This window comes from Narcine bancroftii, chromosome 3 (assembly GCF_036971445.1).
Source record: "Narcine bancroftii isolate sNarBan1 chromosome 3, sNarBan1.hap1, whole genome shotgun sequence".
Taxonomy (NCBI): Eukaryota; Metazoa; Chordata; class Chondrichthyes; order Torpediniformes; family Narcinidae; genus Narcine; species Narcine bancroftii.
Genome location: NC_091471.1, coordinates 204,916,200 through 204,932,064, shown reverse-complemented (window position 1 = coordinate 204,932,064; position 15,865 = coordinate 204,916,200). Strand labels below are relative to the sequence as shown.

The window sequence follows — 15,865 nt, the reverse complement described above, 5'->3', positions numbered from 1 at the left end:
AGAAGGGCAACCCAGGTGCTGCAGTTTAAAAGAGGTTAGAGTCACAGCAGTTCATACCATCTACAGGATGCGCCGCAGCAATTCACTAAGGATCCTTAGGCAGCACTTTGCAAATCCACAATCCCTGTCAGCTGGAAGGACAAGGGCAGCAGAAATATGGGAACACCAAGTGTGTCTCCATATTGCCATTCCTTCACCATTACTGGATCAAATATATGGAACTCCCTCTATAACAGCACGGATTCTCTCTTTGGCTTGGCTTCGCGGACGAAGATTTATGGAGGGGTAATGTCCACATCCGCTGCAGGCTCGTTTGTGGCTGACAAGTCCGATGTGGGACAGGCAGACATGGTTACATCCATAACAGCATGGATAGTGCAGCAGTTAATGTCAGAGCTATTACAGGTCTAGGAACACTTTGAATCCAGCCCTGTCCATAAGGAGTTTGTGCATACTCCCCGTGTCCTGCATGGGTTTTCTCTTGGTGTTGCGGTTTCCTCCCATCTTCCAAAAACAATCATAGCTGGTGGCTTAATGGGTGTAATTTGGGCTGCATGGGGTTAATGGGCCAGCATTGGCTTTGAAAATATGCTGTATCATTAAATGGAATTAAAATTAAATTAACAACTACATTTTTGGTATATCCACACCAAAACAAAGAAGAACCACTGCGCACCCCCATGGCCCTGATGATCCACCACTGTCAGTATCCGATGATGATGTGCAGGCTGCCTTCAGGAGAATGAATCAAATGAAAGCATCTGGTCTGGACAGAATACCCAGCTGAGTACTGAAAAAGTGTACTGGCCAACATCTTCAACATCTCAGTACGGCAGGGCATGGTACCCTCCTGTTTCAAATAGGCCTCAATTGCATGGTGCCCAAGAGTGTGGTAACCTGCCTAAATGACTACCAATCAGTAGCACTCATATTCATAATAATGTAGTGTTTTAAGAGGCTGGTGTTGAAGCACATCAGGTTCTGCCTGATCGGCAACATGGATCCTATCCCAATTTACCTACAGCAGCAACAGAACTGCAGTGGATGACATCCTACTAACTCTACACAAAACCGTGGAGCACCTGGACAGCAAAGACGCATAATGTACATCAGGATGCTCTTAATCATTTACAGTTCGACATTCAGCAAGTTCATTCCCTTAAAACTGATCAGCAAACTCCAAAACCTGGGCCTCATGTCTTGGAGTTTGCTGATCAGTTTTGAGGGGATGAAGACTGTGCAATTGGAACTTTGATTTCATCACCTCCAGATCTCAATCAGTGTGAATTGGCAAGATTATCTCCTCTACTATCTCCATCAGTACTGGAACACCACAGGGTTGAGTACTTAGCCCCCGATCTACTTGCTTTATACCAACAACTGTGTGGCTTGGTATGAAGACAACACCATCTACAAACTTGGGTTGCTGTGGGTTGTATAAAAAGGGGCAATAGGTCAGCATATAGGAGGGAGATTGAAAGCTTGGCTGAATGGTGCACCAACAACAACCTCGCACTCAGTGTCACCAAAACCAAGGAACTGATTGTAGACTTTAGGAAGGGTAAACCAGAGGTGTACAATCCAGTGATCACTGGGGGAAATCAGAGGTGGAGGAACTTTCCTGGACTCAACACACTAATGTAATGGTGAGTAAAACATGTCGACACCTCTACTTACTCAGGAGTTTTCTGAGATTTGAAATGCTATCGAAAACTTTGGCAAACATCTACAAATGTGTAGTGGAAAGTATCCTGACTGGCTGCATCACAGCCTGGCACAGGACCTCCAGTACTTCCAAGCCAAAAGCTCTGCAAAGGTAGTGGACACAGACTAGTACTTCAAAGAAAATCCCTTCCCACCATCAAGGAAATCTACATGGAACGCTGCCATTGGAGAGCAGCAGTAATCATCAAGGACCCTCACCACTATGTTCTCGCTGCTGCCATCAGGAAAGAGGTTTTGGTGCCACAAAACTCACACCATCAGGTTCAGGAACCCCTCCACCATCAGACTCCTCAATAACGAGCTCAATCGGGGACTCATTTAGGGACTCTTATTTATGCACTTTATTATTTTTCTTCTGTATTGCACAGTTTGTTTAAATTTCTTTATTTGTTGACAAAAGTCTCTCTTTTGTACACATATCTTTTCTTGAGTACAGTTTTTTGCACTACCACACACGAAATTCTGCCTCACCTGCAGGAAAAAGAATCTCACGGTTGTAATGTGATGTCATGCATGTACTCTGACAATACATTTGAACTTTGAAGATTAAAAATTGAAAAAGGTAGCTCACCGCCACCTTCTCAAGGGCAATTAGGGATGGGCAATTAAATTCTAGCTCAACCTGCAAAGTCATCATCCCTCGAAAGAATTTTTAAAAATTGTGCTGGCTCTCAGAGCAATCCCATTCCCCCAAACCTTTCCTAATGACCTCCCTCTCTGTATTCCCATCAACTCCTCTCAGACTCTACCATTTACTTACCAGAGGTAATTTACAGAGCCAGTTTCCCACATGGGGCCTTGTCAGAGACCCTTTGGAGAAGGGAGCTTTAGTTGAACATGCCTAGAAATCACATGCCTTCTGTGAAGAAGGCAAAGTTCATGCATCTCTACTAGAGTGGATACTTGCTCTATTATGTGGTTTGCTACAGATATCAATAATTTTAATACATGATAACATGTCAAGATCCATTGATTCATGTCTTTGAAAATAAACTTCTCTTTTGTCATAAATGCAATATTGACATTTTCAGGTTAAAATAGCAGTTTGAAGTATAATGATTCATATTGCAAATTTAATTGATGGAGAATTTTTGAGTAAAGCCAGTGGTTTTGCTCAGACAAAATGTTGAAGGATGACTCACTGGAGAAATTAGCCTTTTCTTTTCAATGTCATTCACTGAGGGTTCTCAGTTTTTTTCTTTTTGAAAATAATTTTGTGAAGTCTGAAACCTTTTCAAAAGTTCTAGCATTTTCAACAAGAGCCAAAGATTTCCTTTTGATCACTTTAGACCATTTCCTTCGACTTTGCTGAATCTGCCTTCAGGTCTCTACTTTATAAAAAGAACTGAAGTGCTAGTGACCCACACCCTTCAATAATGGGGGGTTCCATTAGAGAACAGAGACACCATTAATGCCCTTAACATCCAGTCCTAGAGGTTAATAAGCAGACTCTGAATAATACACTGCAGCTTTCTTTTCTGCCTGACTTGGTCCTATTATCATTTGGCTGCCCAACATGCATTCAGTGCACTCCAATGTTTACACTCATGTCCAGCGGTTGACAACTCTAGTGAATCAATGGTGGAACTGATAAGACCACAATAATTCAATTACTTAATGTCCTGACCTGAGTTTGTTTCTTACTTTGTGGATTCTTTTGTTTTAAAATTATTATGAAAAGAAATTGGTCAATGAATGCATTATAAATTTCAGTGGTAGGAGCAATCACTAATAACGATCACACAATTTCGACTTGGATGAACTATGGAATAGAACATAAATTTAAAGTGAACTAAAAATCCTGTTTTAAAATAAAATCAAGCAAGTGAAAGTAGCATTAGTTGTTAAAACAGAGGTGCTAATCCTTGGAAAGATTAGGCGGTACAATTGGGCTCTCTAGAGACTGTTATTGGCACATGAGAATAGCTAACTTAGCTGAATTTTTATGGAGAGTGAAGTCACATACTCTATAGCTTAACTTTTACCATCTGCCATATTTTCAAGGGTGCATATGCTGTCTGCATAAGCCAGAGGTAAGCAGAGTTACCACTTGATGATTCGAGTCTTCCATGAGACTGAATGATACCAGGAAGGCCAAATGAATCTGAATGATCCAGCAAACACCTGACATTAACACTTGAATGGAGCACACACTGTTCAGGAACAGGAAAGATTGCCCCATCTAAATTATTTAAAGTGATAATCAATTACCTGGATGTTGGTTGTGCAGACTTACTGTTTATTTTTCAGACAGTGTTGGAGTTTCAGAAATTCTGTGAGAGTACTGTGGTCCAAGGTAAAGCCAAAATTTAGCCAAATCCTGTTACTGGTGGGTTTGGGAATTTTGGTGGGCATTGCTTTTGTACAGCAGGAAAGGAAGAATGGATTTTCCAGAGATGGAAGGGCTTCCAGTGGGAGGCGAAATCTATGAAGATTTGGCTGGTGATCAGGTGCTGGCAGCTTCTAACTGTGCTGGAAAGTTTGGTGCCCATATTCCACAAAATTGCCAAATGTAATGTCGCAGCTGAATTCCCCATGATATTACTGTGTATTTCAGTGGATAAGGTGACCTTCAGATAAGACGAGACCCCAATTTCAGACTGAATTTCATGGTTTTAGCTCATACCTGTGGTGTAAGATGACCCCCAAACATACTGGTACCATACATGTGTTGACTGAGCTGGTGTCGTGTTGACTGAGCTGGTGGGCATAGCCGGTAGGTGGGTGAAGCACCATCACAAAACGATTCATGTTTCAGTCTGTTGCTAGCTTCTGCTTTAACCAGTTAAAAAATGTATGGGAGAAAGAGAAAGTAGAGACAGTAATAAAATCTTTCAAAAATTGTGGTATCTCCAGTGTAATGGATGGCACAGAAGATGATTTATTGTGGGACACTGGCGATGAGTCAGACTGGAACCCATATGATGACAGTGTAAACGGTGAGACTACTGATGTGCCTGCCGAGTTCTTTGCCCAGATGATGAAACTCGTGATTTTCAAGGATTTTAAATGTGTGTGATGTGGGGTTTTTTTTCAAATTTATAATTGTTTTATTGGTTTAACACTACTTTTGTAATTGATTTTAGTGCAAAATAAAAATTGTGTACACTACAACAGCTTTAAAAAAAAATTTACCAGTAGCTTAAAAATTTGTTACAGGGTGGGGTCTGGGTGGGTTATGTAACTTCAAGTGGTATTTTGAGTAGAATTTTAAGGTCACTGTTTTTGAATCTGGCCTACGACAACCCCTTTTTTTGAGCGCTTCAAGTGTTATCTTATCCGCCAAAATATGTGGTACATGTGCATTGGAGAAGGCCAGCCAATACACCCACCATTTGATTGAACACTCCTTTCATCCCGTCAAAGTCGTCGTTTTGGTCCTCAACCAAAACTCATCTGCAACTATTCTTTCCCTTTTCTTGGCTAAAGGCTAACTCTGTCCAGTGACTCACCCACCATACAAGATCCTGCCTTTAAGTCCACCTCTCAAGTGTACTGGGCATCATCGTCTGAACTGAGAACATTAGGTCAGACCATGGTCACTTCTCCATCACCCACTTCTTGTTCAATCACACATGGCCAATTGAGAGAAGATCAAGAAGAAATGATGTGAGGGATGCAGCAAGAAATAGGGACAAATTATGCTCTTTGCTGTAAATACTATAACAAACAAGATGTGGAATGAAACAAAGTGAGTTGTGCCATCTTCAATGGGCTCTGTCCTGTCACTGGCTAAGGACTTTGATGGGTAGCACTGTCCTCAAGGAAACCGAATCACCAGAGGCAATGTGTTGGTCACCTATTGGTTAATTAGAACCAGTGTAAGGCACTAATGAATTGGAATGAACGGTTAACACATTGCCTGACTGGTGAACTGTATTAATGAGAACATAATTCAAGATTCAAGTGGAATCATCACCAGGATAAATAGGCTTTGTCTAATCACATGTATACAGTAAGTTAGTTATCTTTCTTGTCATTAAGCTCAGAGAATGTTCAATTAATTAAATAGATACTAATGTTCAAGAATAAAGGATATTGTGAGGTCGATTTCCAATTTGCTACAGATCCGATCTGACCCTGAAGTTGCTCAGACTCTGAAATATCAATGGTCAACCTTCCTTCAGAATTCTCCCAAAAACCCTGCATGGAGGGAGCTGGAAAGTGGCACTGCCCCAACGCAGCCACCTTGAAAAGGAGCTGCTGCATCATTAAAGGTGGTTCCTTCTCTGCGGGGAGGTGCTTAACAAGCAAGCAGTGCGCTACGTTTAACCCATAGTCTCTTGTTCTACTCCCACAAATAGTAATGTTGAATTGGGATTGATGGCAATAATTAGATTGAATTTAAAAATCTGTCAGGGTTGCTGCAATTATACCCAGTGCTACACAATAGTGCCAAAATTGTGGCAATTAAAAGATAAAGAATCAATAGAACAAGTATAAATGATAATTCAATTTATCAATTTGCAATTGTCTTAATGAGATAACCATTAGAACTTGCATTAAACCCAATTATTATGTAAAAACATGGAAATGACTGTTTTTAACTGTGAATCAGCCTCCACATCACTATCTTGTGGTAGATCAAGATCTATTTCTGCTCTAGCCTTCTCCTTAATGTATTGTTGGTTGTAATTATGAAATTGTGCCAATGTTCAGGAGGTAGAGGTAAAGGTAAAGAGGTAAAGACATTAACAACCAGCGATAAACCTTTGCCACTGGGCACTGTTGGCAAACGTTCTCTTATTTTAGTGGACTGTTGATGTCTATTCCCAGTTGAATGTCCAGATATTTTGGTCTTGTACCATGTCAAGAAAACATATCAGGAATGAGTTGGAAGTTGGAGAGTTGCACTGATCTCAGTTCCTCCCGTAGAACTGCAGGGCTGTGGGCAGCTGGTGCTTCTCCTCCCATAGAACTGCAGGGCTATGGGCAGCTGGCGCTGCTCCTCCCATAGAACTGCAGGGCTGTGGGCAGCTGGTGCTTCTCCTCCTGTAGAACTGCAGGGCTGTGGGCAGCTGGCGCTGCTCCTCCCATAGAACTGCAGGGCTGTGGGCAGCTGGCGCTGCTCCTCCCATAGAACTGCAGGGCTGTGGGCAGCTGGTGCTTCTCCTCCTGTAGAACTGCAGGGCTGTGGGCAGCTGGCGCTGCTCCTCCCGTAGAACTGCAGGGCTGTGGGCAGCCGGCACTGCTCCTCCTCAGTGACCCAGCAGCTTCACTGAGGGGAGGAGTTCTCTCACATCTTTGAAAGCTTCCTCCTGCTCTTCACTCCACTGCCACTTGGTTCTATTGTGCAACAACTTGTACCGTGGGGCCAAAACCCTTGTGAGGTCAGGAAGAAATTTGCCATAATAATTCTCCATGTCCAAAAATGATAAAAGTTCCATGAAGCTCTTTGGGCTTGGGACCTCCTTAATAGCTCTCACTTTGTCCTCCACCAGGCAGAACCCCTCAGCTGTGATCTTGTGTCCCAAGTAGGTCACACTCAGTGCCAGGAACACATATTTGCCACATTTCAATTGCACCCCTATATCTGAGAGCCTCTTCTACACCTGTTACAAATTACCTAGATGCTCCACTTGTGATCAAAATATCATCCAGATAGACCACTGCGTGTGGAATCCCCAGCAGCAAGGTATCCTTGTCCTTTGGAAAATGGTGTGGCTGGATGCCATTCCAAACTCTAGGCGATGGTATTTAAATAATCCCTATGTGTGTTAATTGTGATGTACTCCTTTGAATCCTTGTCGAGCAGCAGCTGTTAGTAAGCATGGCTCATATCCAGCTTGGTGAATAGCTCACTCCCTGACAGGGTGGCAAACAGGTTATCGACCCGTGGCAATGGGTACTCCTCCAGCTTAGAGACCTGATTTACTATATCCTCCCCATGTTGTCTGCCTTAAAAACTGGAACAATGGGAGCTCCCCACCTTGAAAACTGGACGGAATCAATGATGTCCAACTGCTGTAAACGTTTCAGCTCCTCCTTGACCTTGCCTTTCATGGTGTATGCCACCACCCTGGAATTAAAAATAATGTGGTGTGGCCTCAAGGTCAACAGTGAGTTTTACTGTCACGCCCTTCAATGTGCCTAGCTCATCCCTGAAAACATCACTGTGCCATTAGAATATCCTCCGCCGTGTGTACAAACTTAATTTCATGCCAGCTGAGCTGGATTTTGCAAAGCCAATCGCGGTGCAACAGACTTGGCCCATTACCCTTAGCTATCACCAACCTGGCTTCCATCTTCTGAACCTCGGCTAAAATATCTATATATAACACCCCTAAATGAGATATAGGCTTCCCTGTATAGGTCCTGAGTTTGAGCTTTGATAGCCTGATAAGAGGCAGGTTGGACCCCCATGTCCTTCTGTAGGTCTCCTTACTAATGACCGATGCTGTGGCCCCTGAATCAATCTCAAACTTTATATCCTTTCCCCTGACAGTGACTGTGACAGAATATGGTTCAGGTGGTTCCTCATCTGTTTCCACTCCAAACATATTGTAAGTACACGCTGTCTCTTCATCTGCTTCTTCAGGTAGTGTGTGGCTGCCAGAGCCCGTTGAGCTTTACACTGCCCAAAGGCTTAGCCTTACCCTTTCTACTCCTGCACTTCTTACCTAAATGTCCCTTTTTGCCACAACCGTAGCAGACAGTGTTTTTGAATTTGCACTCATTTGCATAGGACATCCCTCCACACCAAAAACATTCCACCCACTTTACCTGTATACCAGTCCCCTTGGTACACTTTTACTGACTGTGACCCCCATGTCCTTTCTGGATATCCTTGACCATCTCCATGCCTTGGGCAATCTCTAGGGCTTTCTTGAAAGTCAGCAGTGGGATTTCCCCCAACAAGTGGCATTTCATGGCACCATTATTAATACCACATACCGATATATCACAGAGCACATAATTCAAAACTGCCTCGAAATCACAATGCCCCGATAGCTGCCGAAGCTCGGCCACAAAACTGGCCATAGACTGACCTGGCCTCCTCGCAAAAAGTTTTGGATTGTGGTGGTTTTCCATGAGCTTGACCAGTTCATCAAATGGATCCCGTTTTCCACTGTGTGGCTAAGTTCCTTATCAACTTAAAAGTCTTTGCCCCACCCTCAGGAGGATAGAGCACTTCTTAGCCTCCTCCATAATTCCATTAGCACAGAAAAAGCATCCTAACCTTTCTTCATAGTCTGACCAATCCTCATTTCCTTACACGAGTTCTCCAATAATCCCAAACATAGCCATCCAAACACACAGCCCCAGTTCAAAGCGGGACAACACTTCCACAAAACCAGTTCACCTCATCGCCAAAAATATGTGGTAACTTCTACTTTGAGAAAGATCCATTTGACAACTTCAAACTCTAAAAAACAACTTTATCTGAAGCAGCAAATCCATATATACATACAGTTGTTTTCCCCTGCAACACAGCATGGCCTCCAAGCTATACATGGCACGCAGGAAGTAAAGAAGACAGACAAGAAGTAAAACCCCTCCCAGCCTCACTTTAAAAACAGCTCACATTACAACAAGAACAGTAGCCTTTTTGTCCCAAGTGTTGGAATCTCCGAGTTGCACTGTGTCATGTTGTGCCAGTGGCCCTAAGCTTCTTGCTGACTTGTCATAGTTTTCTTCTTGTCTCTATTGCAGACACTTTTGTTTCTGTTTGACATCTTTGACTTCTCTGTTCTTGTTTAGGTCTGCAGAGTGTGGTGCGTAGTCTACATCCTATCAGAAGCTCAACAGGTGATATGCCATATTCAAGTGGCAAAGCTCTGTAACTCAACAGGGCTAGATACAACAGAGCTAGATACAGATCTGAGCCACTGTCTAGTGCTTTCTCGAGCAGCTGTTTATCTATGTGAATTCCTTTCTCTGCTTTACCGTTTGACTGGGAATGCAGAGGACTTGAAGTAACATGTCAAAAATCATACTCTTCTGCAAAGTTCTGGAATTCTCCACAGCTGTAGCATGGTCCATTGTCACTGTAGACAATTTGAGGAACTCCATGTCTTGCAAAGATCAACTTCATGTATTTGATCATGCAGGCAACAGATATGTTAGGAGGCAGTGCAATCTCCAGATAATTCAATAGATAATCAATAACCAGCAAGTAATTCTTTGCATCCAGGTGGAACAGATTAGTTACAACTTTCTGCCATGGTTCTGCTGGTAAGTCAGTTATTACCATGGGTTATTTTTTTGATTGGCACGATGTTTCAAACAGGTCTCACAGCTTGGAATCATTCTGTCAATGGCAGCATTTATCCCTGGCTAATAAACAGCAGTTATAACCCTCCTCTTGCATTTTTCCATTCCAAGGTGCCCTTCATGCACCCTTTTCAGCATCTTTTGTTGCAGTGATTGAGGAATGATAATTCTGCTCTGTCTGAGTAGAACAGACAACACTCATCTCAGCTCTGATGTTGTAGTATAGCTGACATTCACCTCTAAGCCATCCTTCATTCAGATTCTTGATGACCTTCTGTAGAACTGTATCCTTTTCTGTTTCAGCTGTGAGCTGTTTGGATTTCATGTCAAATACAGGAAGAGATTCAGTGATCAGATTCAATTGGAGATTCACATCTGTCTCTGTGGAACTCTCATTGTGTCCTTCACTCTGCTTCATTGCCCATCAGCTAACACAATAGCTTTCCCTGGTGTGTATACCCTCTTTACTAGGCTTAAATTTTCATATGCTTTTTCACCCAGCAGTGATTCATGTCCATCTGGGACGACTGTGAACCTGAAGTGATGCTTTTTATCTTTATCTTTAACTTTCACCTTGAGTTTATATGTACCTTTCGAGACAATGCTCTTTCCATTGTAGGCTTTGAACTGTACAGGATTTCCATGGATGACTGAATTTGACCTATGCCCGTGTGTCCAGCTTGAAAGGAATATTTGTTCCATTTGTATGTAATGACACAGTCTATTTATCCTGCTCAATTCTGTTCACACTTGGCAGTTCAGTGTCTGTTGGTTTATTGTCTTTCTGCACTTCTAGGCCAATGAAGAGTGCATCACTGAGGGCAGTTTCTTCTATAGTGTGTACAGTTTCACTTCTGTTTGGTTTCCCTTTGGAAAAAAAATTGCTTTACACTTATTGGAGACTTTTCTGAAGGCTGGGCATCATTTTGGTGCATGTTGAGTGCCACATTGTTTACAAATGAATATCTCTCCATCTTTTTGTTGTTTCCTATGTCTCATTTTTTATGTGTGTGGACAGACACTGTGGTTATGGTTATGCCTTTGTTTTCACTGGCTTTTGCATTATCACTCAACTTTTTTGCGTGATGCTGAGCTAATTCATTGGCATGGCATATTTTCACAGCTCCAGCTAAGGTAAGCTTCGTCTCTTGCAGAAACCTCTCCCTCACTTTTATTATCAATATTTCAGAACACAATTTGATCACGGAATTTCATGTTCTTGCTTTTAGTTTCAAGTCCATTAAGAAAGTGTCGAAGCTCTCTCCCCGCAGCTGCGTACACGAATGAAATGTGAATCTCTCAAATGTTTCATTTTTCTTTGGTGAACAATGTTCATCAAACATCTCGATAACCTTGTCAAACTTGCCCTGGTCTTCTGCCTCAGCAAAAACAAATGCATTGAAAACCTTTAGTCCCACCACATTAAGTAGCAGTTCAATCTTCCATGAATCAGGTTTGCTATTGAATCCAATGGCTTGCAGTTACAGCATGAATCTTTGTTTGAACAACCTCCACTCATGGTCAACATTTTCAGTCAAATATACAGCGTCAGGAGCTTTACACTCTCCATTTCTCTGCTGCTATTGACTGATTCTCACTCTTCACACTCCTAGTATTTCTTTTACTCCTGGTATGCACACTCCTGGTGTTTCTTCCACTCCTGGCACCATGTGATGCCTCTTTTATTGTAATAAACTTGTTTTTTTTAAAAACAACCATACTTAATTAGCTATACAACTATAGAGCTATAGAACTCATGACCATGTGGAGGCATCTATCTTGAATCCAACTGAAGCTGCCAATCAACTAGTCTTCGACTCTCTCTAGTGGTCAGGAGGATCACTAGCACTGTACAATAGGTAGCAAGTGACATTTGCTACATTTAAGTAACAGACAATGGCCATCTTCAACAAGGAACAGTTCTCAATAAAGAGTTCTGACCCAAAACATTGAGTGACTATTTCTACCCATGGTTGTTGCCTGATCCAAAGAGTTCATCCAACAGATGTTTATTTGCTCATGGTTCCAGCCTCTGCAGTTTTTGTTTCTCTAGCAAAAGAGAGTCTGACCATCTTCACTTTATATTCAATGGAACCACCATATATAAATTGTCCACCATTAATATTCATGATATAAACTCTGGAGCCAGCCTTGTCCACATCTCCTGTATGAACAAAAATATTTCACCAAAACTAAGGAGCTGATTGTTGACTTCAGGAAAGGAAGGTCTACAATCCAGTGATAATTGGGGGATCAGAGGTGGAGAGGGTGAGCAAATTTAAGTTCTTGGGAGTCACTATCTTGGAGGATCTTTCCTGGACCCAATACACCAATGAAGAAAGCATTTGAAGGAAGGAAGCTACTTCCTCAGAAGTTTGTGGAGGTTTTGTATGACATCAGAAACCTTAGCAAATTTCTGGAGGTGTGGTGGAAAGTCTGTGATGAAGGTACTGTCCTAACATTTTTACTTAGAAAATGCCATGATTTTACCAAAACAGAGATTAAAATATGATGTACTTTCATATCAGGCTATTGTGGGACATAATGGGAATGAAGATATTGGTATTTTCATTTCTTTGCTGCACTTGTCCTTTTTGGTGATTTGCATAACCCTTGGCATGTTACTATGGTTCATTTTGCAGACCGGCTGCATCAGGGTCTGCTTTGGGGACCTTTATGTCCTGAGCATAAAGCCCCCTAAAAGGTAGTGGGAACAGCCCAGGACATCACAGGGAAAACCCTCCCCACTATCAAGAACATCTATAGGAAACACTGCCGACAAAGGGGAGCAGTAATCATCAAGGATCCACACCACCCAGCACATGTCCTGTTCTCGCTGCTGCCATCAGAAAAGAGGTATAAGTGGGATAAGACTTGCACCACCATGTTCAGGAATAGCTGCTACCCCTCCACCATCAGACTCCTCAACAACAAACTCAATCAGGGACTCATTTAAGGACTTTTACTTGTGCATTTTATTAATTTTAAAAAATTCTCTCTGTACTGCATAGTCAGTTTGTTTACATTATTTATCTGTTTACAGTTCGCTATTTGTTTACATGTGTACGTTGTGTATTGATTTTTGCACTACCAATAAGTGGTAATTCTGCCTCACCCACAGGAAAAAGAATTTCAGGGTTGTATGTGATGTCATAAATGTACTCTGACAATAAATCTGAAATTGGCACAGAACAATTCATATTCTTGTCTCTCAGCCTTTTAAACAACTAGCATCAATTTTGATCCTTTGATGTTCAATTATCAGACAGATTAACTTAAATTAAAGCAGCTGGTAAAATATAACCCGAGCTATAGGTCTGGGAACATGGAATTGTATTTTGTAGGATTGTTTTCAAGAAAAAATATTCCTGCAGCACCACTTATCACAGAAGCTCAATGACAAAAATGACATGACATTGTGTTTAAATTCAACACCTGGTCCATTACATTTTGTTTCTTACTGGTAGCCTGAGACAGTCAGATGATTGCAATTTCAGGGTTTGGGAATTAATTTCTCCATCAGTTTTTGCCCTAAAGTGAGGGCCAATTACTCCATGAACAGATGTCAAGGAGTTATATGTGAATTGAAATTAAGCTGCACCTCAACCTAAAAATAATGATGCTGAGTGAAATTGTCTGTTTGATGCAATAGTATCAACTCGAGCTGAATTCTATGTTACAAATCCTTATAAAATTGACTTCATTTGGGAAAAAACAAACTAAAACAGTCACATGTTAGATTAAAATAAAATTGTCAGAAATAAAGACACTAACCAGGTTCAGTCAAACTGAACGTGAATAACTTAATTATAATTTAACCAGAGAATTATACTGTATTACTTGCAATTCACCTCCATTGTTTAGTCCATCCATTTACATTCAATTTTGTACAAAAATGGCACATTAAGAAAAGAAATGTCAAATGTTCAATATTAATAAAGGTCTAAACATACTTGAATGAATATGTAAAGAAATCATCAGAAATCTCAGAGATGCCAGAATACAGCATTAGGAAGCTATAGAATAACATTAAAAGCATAAACATGTTTTAACTTACTCCATTACATGTGCCAGCATGCATGTTCATTCAAATACATCTGTCTATCTCCAATTTATTTCATTAAAGAAATATAACTTGTTTTTGTTAATTAGCCTGGAACTGATAAACCATTTGTTTCCTGAACCACAATTCCTTGAACTTCAATTCCCACATATCCTAATTCCATTTCTTTTTCTGATTTTTTTTGGGTCACATATTGTGTAATTTCAAAACAACATATTCCTAGTCACAAACCCATGCCATTCATTCAACTGGGCATCATTAATGAATATACTACCACAGCAAATTGGTTAATGCCACATAGAAACAAATGTAAGGCACACCTGTCCACACTCAGAGCACAGAGGTTCAGCACTGTAATCCCCACCGATGCTTTCTGTAAGAAAGGCACGAGCTTGCAAACAACAATCCCAAAAGGCCACTTCGGTGCCAGAAGCTGCAAAAGATGGTTGGCAAATAGCACACGTATTAATGAATGAGTCAAAGCTAAGACATATTAAAAACTATACAAGTGATTACAGAAATTTTAACAAATAACCTGTTCTCTCCTCTCAGAGTAATGAAAAAATACATAAATGGTATTTGTGAACAGCCAATGGAAAGTTTCAATAAGTAGAGCTGAAAAGGAGTGAAGACTGTAGATGACCACTCAAGAGTGCCAATGAGAGTGGATGAGCCAGATAATATGTCCAAAAAGGAGACAAAACGAGATGAGGAATAGCAATGAATAGAAAGGGATTGTTAAGATAAGAAAGTGACAAGTGAATGGTAATTATTGGAATATTGAACATGGTCAGGAACAAAAGGCCCATGAATGTATCAATTTCATGAATTAAAATGCAACACATAGAAGCCGGTTAAATGATCTGAGAGGGAAACAGGAAGACAGAATTACCCAAATCAAGGAATAGACAAATAAACCTGGAAAAACTGAGGAAGGACAGACACATTAAGAAAGGTGAGAAGAAGGAAAATAGTGCAGGAGTGCATCATAGGAAATACATAGGGTAGGGAGAAAAGATGAAAGAAAAAAATTGTCCTACTACACAGGAATTAAAATACCAGAACAAAAGAGAACAAAAGAATGAAGTACTTAAAGGAGTGATTAATACCAGAATAAATGAGAACAAAAGAATGAAGTACTTAAAGGAGTGATTAATACCAGAATAAATGAGAACAAAAGAATGAAGTACTTAAAGGAGTGATTTATAGAGTGAATGGGAGTGAGGAATTACAGAGCGAAGCAGGAAATGGGAGTGAAGGATTACAGAGTGGAGCAGGGACAGGGAGTGAAGGATTACAAAGTGGAGCAGGAATGGGAGTGATGGATTACAGAGTGGAACGGAATGGGAGAGATGGATTACAGACTGAAGAAGCGAATGGGAGTGAAGTATTACAGAGTGGAGCAGAGAATGGGAGTGATGGGTAACAGACTGGAGCAGGGACAGGAAGTGATGTATTACAGAATGGAGCAGGGAATGGGAATGAAGAGTTACAGAGTGGAGCAGGTAAGGGGAGTGAAAGAGTACTGAGTGAACAGGGACATTGAGTGCATGATTACAGAGTGGAGAAGGAATGGGATGATGGATTACGGAGTGGAGCAGCGACAAAGGATTACAGAGCGGAGCAGGGAATAGGAGTAATGGATTACAGAGTGGAGCAGGGAATGGGAGTGATGGATTACAGAGTGGAGCAGGAATGGAGGTGATGGATTACAGCGTGGAGCAGGAATTGGAGTGATGGATTACAGAGTGGAGCAGCGACAGGGAGTGAAGGATTACAGAGTGGAGCAGGGAACAGGAGTGATGGATTACAGTGTGGAGCAGGAATGAGACTAGAATTACAGAGTGGAGCAGGGAATGAGAG

General features: G+C 41.3%; 1 protein-coding gene and 1 long non-coding RNA gene across 4 annotated transcripts in view; one reads left to right on the top strand and one right to left on the bottom strand.

Annotated features, from left to right (window-relative positions):
- The window catches only part of LOC138758049 (uncharacterized), a 174,584-nt gene that overhangs the window by 65,891 nt on the left and 92,828 nt on the right, over positions 1–15,865 (top strand). The gene's annotated exons all lie outside the window — the stretch shown is intronic.
- ednraa (endothelin receptor type Aa) overlaps positions 1–15,865 on the bottom strand; it is an 85,339-nt gene that overhangs the window by 58,322 nt on the left and 11,152 nt on the right. Inside the window, exon 2 of the mRNA XM_069926394.1 lies at positions 14,323–14,435. Within this exon, the coding sequence (XP_069782495.1) occupies positions 14,323–14,435 (113 nt within the window). The remainder of the gene's footprint in view (positions 1–14,322; positions 14,436–15,865) is intronic.